At 38.3% G+C, this 5,582-nt stretch overlaps 1 protein-coding gene across 2 annotated transcripts in view; it reads left to right on the top strand.

Annotated features, from left to right (window-relative positions):
• THRAP3 (thyroid hormone receptor associated protein 3) overlaps nucleotides 1-5,582 on the top strand; it is a 79,862-nt gene that overhangs the window by 52,569 nt on the left and 21,711 nt on the right. The window contains exons 3-4 of one of the 2 annotated variants that reach the window (XM_037728678.1): nucleotides 74-112; nucleotides 4,330-4,497. In XM_037728678.1, coding sequence (XP_037584606.1) covers nucleotides 4,361-4,497 — 137 coding nt within the window. In that variant the 5' untranslated portion in view covers nucleotides 74-112; nucleotides 4,330-4,360. The remainder of the gene's footprint in view (nucleotides 1-73; nucleotides 113-4,329; nucleotides 4,498-5,582) is intronic. The other variant, XM_017501049.1, reaches the window with a different exon arrangement.

The raw sequence follows: 5,582 nt of genomic DNA, 5'->3' as shown, positions 1-5,582 counted from the left end.
GCCCGGCCGACCCTCCTACTTTTTGGACATTTCTCTTCCTCTTTATTTTTACATGGTCTCTCTTCATCTTCAGGTGACAGCTTAAATGCCACTTCTTGATCATCTTATTTAAGTAAGTCATTATTCGCATTTCATTGTTTGCCAACTCTGACCAGAATTTATAATTATACTTCTGCTTGCTTGCTTATTATCTAGCTGAACCTCTAGATGATAAACTCCATGAAGGCAAGGATAGCACCTGTTTTAATTTGTTAGTGGTTATCCACTATCTAGGGTCTTCCTGAATGACTTAAGTGATTCATTTAGTTATTTGCTGGCATAGTTTTCATCTGATGTTACCCCACTTAATTTACAAGGTATATCATTATTTTTAAAAGTAGTTTTGGCTAGGCATAGTGGTGTATGCCTATAATTCCAGCACTTTGGGAGGCTGAGCTGAGAGAATCACTTGAAGCCAGGAGTTTGAGACCACCCTGGGCAACATAGTGAGACCCCTCCTTCTCTACAAAAAAATGAATTAGCTGGGCATTGGGCATGTTGGTGCATGTCTGTGGTCCCAGCTATTTGGGAGACTGAGGTGGGAGAATTGCTTGAGCCTGGGAGGTCCAGGCTGCAGTGAGCCATGATTATGCTACTAGCACTACAGACTGGGTGACAGTGTGAGACCCTGTCTCAAAAATAAAAATAAAAAAATGGCCAGATGTGGTGGCTCATGCCTGTAATCCCAGCAGCACTTTGGGAGGCCGAGGTGGGTGGATCACCTGAGGTCAGGAGTTCAAGACCAGCCTAGTCAACATGGTGAAACCCTGTCTTTACTAAAAATACAAAAATTAGCTGGGCATGATGGTGAGTGCCTGTAGTCCCAGCTGCTTAAGAGGCTGAGGCAGGAGAATCACTTGAACCTGGGAGGCAGAGGTTGCAGTGAGTTGAGATTGTGTCATTGCACTCCAGCCTGGGCAACAAGAGTGAAACTCCATCTCAAAAAAACAAAAGTAATAATTAAAATAAATACATAAATAAAATAATTAGTTTCAATTTACATTAAAGAGGAAGCTCTGGCAATAGGAGTTGAAGGGTGTCACAATATTGTAGCTCTTGAGTATACTTGTCAGTTCTAGTAAGCTTAATATGTGCAGAAGTGTTTGGCCTTGTATTTACATGGCAGCTTTTCTTCATCTTAATGAAAATTAGCTTCTTAGTTTTCTAGTTTCTGAGTGTTGAAATGAGTGTTTCCTTTTCTGCTAACTTGCTGCCCTTTTATTTTCTTTAAAAGTCTGTTAATATCCACCTGTTGTGGAAGTCATCTAGATGGATTTTTATTTCTGACCCAAGTTAAAATAGAAAGTTAGACAATCTGTTACTAGGCAGACATAGATAGAGATCCCTGAACTTGTGACAGAAATAAAGGTCTCTATTTGACAAGATTGAACCCAGAGAATCCCAAAATAATGCTTAAGACCAAACACAAAAACAAAATATATTTTAAATATTCTCATTGTAAATTATTTGTTTACACCTCCTTCTCCCGCTCCTGAATAACTTATTTCTTCATTCTGACTTTATATAGTGATACTACTACCAACAATCAGCTCCAAATTGAAATATCTTTGAGCTTGCAACAGTGTGATTGTTTTGGCAAGATTAAAACTGTAGGTTTTTGACATCCTCATTTAGCAGTCTTTTACTCATTACTTTTTGTCTCTGACTTCCTATTGGTTTCTCAGTCCTCCTCTAAATTATGTTGCTAAGATTTTGATTGTTTCCCCTGTGAGCTGGAGCTATAGCAACTTCCTAGGCTTTTTGTCTTTCAGGAAGTTCTTGAAATTCAAGTGTTTTATTTGAATATATCAGAAATAAATACCACCTTTCAGTTTATGTATATCTTGTTAGCTTTACCAGATTGTAAACTCAGTAAGGGTAGATACTTGGCATTTATTTGTTCCACAAGTTTGTTAATACTCTTTGTATGCCAGACACAGCTCTTGACAGGCAATATAACTTAGTGGTTAAATATGCCAACAGTGAGGCTGGGCATGGTGGCTCATGCATGTAATCCCAGTACTTTGGGAGGCTTAGAAGGGAGGATCCTTTGAGCTTAGAAGTTTGAGACTAGCCTGGGCAACATAGGGAGACCCCCGTCTGAATGAATTAATGAATGAGTGAGCTGGTCATGGTTTGGATTTTGGATCCATATCCAGTCTTGCCGCTTAAAGCTATATGACTTTGGGCAAGTTAATTACCTTCTCTGTGTCTCAGTATTTTTATCTGTAAAGTGGAATATAATAATGCCCTTCGAGGCCGGGGGCGGTGGCTCAAGCCTGTAATCCCAGCACTCTGGGAGGCCAAGGCGGGTGGATCACAAGGTCAAGAGATCGAGACCATCCTGGTCAACATGGTGAAATCCCGTCTCTATTAAAAATACAAAAAATTACCTGGGCATGGTGGTGCGTGCCTGTAATCCCAGCTACTCGGGAAGCTGAGGCAGGAGAATTGCCTGAACCCAGGAGGCGGAGGTTGCGGTGAGCCGAGATCGCGCCATTGCACTCCAGCCTGGGTAACATGAGTGAAACTCCGTCTCAAAAAAAAAAAAAATGCCCTTCTCAAGGATAAAATGAATTAATAAAAACACTGGTTAAGCATTTATTATTCTGGGCATTGGGTATACAGCATTAAATAAGAAAGATGAGGTTGCTGCGGCTATAGAGCTTACATTCTTATTAAAGACAGAATAACAAGTAAACGAGATAGTTTCACATACTGAATTTTGTTCTGAAGAAACAGATAAGATATGTACCGGACCTAGAAAATGACCGTGTGGCTACTTTTGATTGGGTGGTCAGGGCAAACCTCTAAGAAGATAGCTTTTGAGCTGAGATCTTCAAATTCTGAGAGGTAGGAGGGGAGAAATAATTGTTTATTATTTTCCCTTCACAGAGAAGAGGCAGCATCACTTAACAGAACCTTGCTAGGCAGCGTAGTGTGATAGAATAAGCCCTGGAGTTTTAGCCTGGTTTGGCTATTAACTGGCATTGTGATCTTTGACAGATTTCTTACTCTTACTGTCTTAGATAGATGTGTACTTAGGCATCTAAAAGTTTTTGCTGCTCGGAAGATGTCCAAGGCGCTTATAGAGTATAGAGGAGAAATGCACTTTGTAGACTAGGTGTTAACTTCTCAGGGCAACTTAGAGGCTCTCTTCTTTCCTGGAGGGGGAGAAAAGGAAAAAGACGATTTGTTTCTTGGTGGGAAAATTACTCTGAAAGAAAGTTGACTCTTTTCTAATAAAGAGCAGGAACAAAGGGTTGGTTCTTTTCTTATGACTAGATGTGCCACACACTATATAACTAAGATAAATTGCATGGGGTTTCTTCTGCTAAAACTGGGAAACCTGTCTCATATCTCAGTACTTTTTATTAACAGCTGACTTAGTCTCAAAGCTTCTTTGCTTATTGAGAGAAAGAAGACCATATGCACCAAAATTAATAAACACCCTCATTCTTGGTGATCTCTTGTATTACCCGGTTAGGTTGTATTACCCAGTGTCAGGTTTTCCATGTGCTGCTGTGGCTTTATCTGTTTGAGATTTCTACTACTAAGAAATTCCTTTTGATGAAATAGCAGAGTGGTTTTTAAAAATCAGTCATTTCATTTTATTTTTTTTTAATGGTACTTTCTGTTTTTAAAATTTATTTTATATTAAAAAGTTGTGTATTTTTTTTTTTTTTTGAGAGGTGGGAGAATCCCTATGTTGCTTAGGCTGGTCTCAAAATCCTGGTCTCAAGCCATTCACACCTTAGCCTCTTGAGTAGCTAAGACTACCACACCCAGCTAATCTAAAAATTTTTAACTTTGTAGACACAAAATATTGCTATGTTGCCTAGGCTAGTGTTGAACACCTGGACTCAAGCAGTTCTCCCACCTTGGCCTCCCAATGCACTGGGATTTCAGGCGTGAGCTACTGTGCTCAGCCACTTTCTCTCTCTCTCTCTCTCTCTCTCTTTTTTTTTTTTTTTTTTTTTTTTTTTTTTTTGTTTTTTTTTTTTTTTTTTTTTTTTTGGAGATAGGGTATTGCTCTTTCCCCCAGAGCTGCAGTGCACTGGTTCAATCTCAGCTCATTGTAACTTTGCAATCTGTCCTATCGTAGCCTCTCAAATAGCTAAGACTATGGGCACACACCACCATGCCAGGCTAATTAAAAAAAAATTTTTTTTATAGATATGGGGTCTTCTTATTTTGCCCAGATTAAAAGAAATTGCGTTTCTAAAATGTCCAAAGAGGTTCACAGCAAAGCAACTCACTCATTTGTTCTAATGCATTTTCTAACATTAGGTGTAATTGAAAAGTTATCCTCTCTTCAGAGATGTCAAAAACAAACAAATCCAAGTCTGGATCTCGCTCTTCCCGCTCAAGATCTGCATCAAGATCTCGTTCTCGTTCATTTTCGAAGTCTCGGTCCCGAAGCCGATCTGTCTCTCGTTCAAGGAAGCGCAGGCTGAGGTAAGGGGGTGTGACTTTGTATATTGAGATAATCATTGCATCAGTTGATGTGGATGTTTGAAGATCTTTTGTTAGACTTTTTCTGTGAGTGTCAAATGGACTGGGGGGTTGGCTTGAGGTGCAGGGTTGGGCTATAAGATATTCCAGGTCTCTTTAAACTGCAAATTCAGATCAGTTTTGATTGCCATGATGATTGCCTGATTCCTTTCCTCTGCCAGCACGTAGTATTTCCCATCCGCTTTGGAAGAAAGAACATTTTATTTTTATTTGAGCTGCTTGCTTCAAATCTCTATAGCTGATTATTTTTCACCAAAATATTTTTTGAAGGCTTGAACCGAAGTTTATTTGCATCATAGCAAAGGATAGCTAAGAGGATTAATAATACGAACAACATGGCAAAGAAAAGAAGCCTCAACCCACTAAAATAATTAAACTTTTAGAAACTTACCTGAAGTCATTTGTATACAATGTGCCAATTACTAACAAGCTGCATCTATTTAGTAAATGTATCTTAAATCTTTTTAAAAATCACTGTTGTAAGCATCACTTTATGTTACTAAATATGAGAACAGTTTTTTTTTTTTAAATTTATTGCCAGTATTTCCTAATTCAGTCAGTTTTCACACCTTCAGGTGGATTTCCCTATTTTAATTATGTCTTGGAATAGGATGCTAAACCTCCAGCGTCTTTCCTCTTTTGATGTGTTGTGAGTTGGATTTTTCACTCTTTAAAAGTGTTTTAACTTTCTTTTGTGGATAGATAAGCTTTCAGTAGATACAAGTTTCTGTATGTGAGTTTGGGAAATATTGGTGTATTTAAATACTAAAGGGGGATCTTTGTACATTTTCATTTTTTTTCTCAGCAGTAATTAGCAAGGAGATGGTTTGTCATGTTTGACACTTGGAACCCCTGCTGTTTATTTCAGATGAGTATCTAGAATCCTTGTCTTAGATGAATTGATTATGAAATTTAAAATTAACCTCAGGAAAAGTCAGTGATTAAACTTTTACTCTTGGTGACTTCCAGAGCCCTGTAGTATTTCTAAGGAGTCGATTAAACAAATGATTGGTGTTTTTTTTTTTTTT

Source organism: Cebus imitator, unplaced genomic scaffold (genome assembly GCF_001604975.1).
Source record: "Cebus imitator isolate Cc_AM_T3 unplaced genomic scaffold, Cebus_imitator-1.0 Scaffold277, whole genome shotgun sequence".
NCBI classification, from domain to species: domain Eukaryota; kingdom Metazoa; phylum Chordata; class Mammalia; order Primates; family Cebidae; genus Cebus; species Cebus imitator.
The sequence above is the reverse complement of the archived record's forward strand: the minus strand, read 5'-3'. Positions and strand labels throughout refer to the sequence as shown.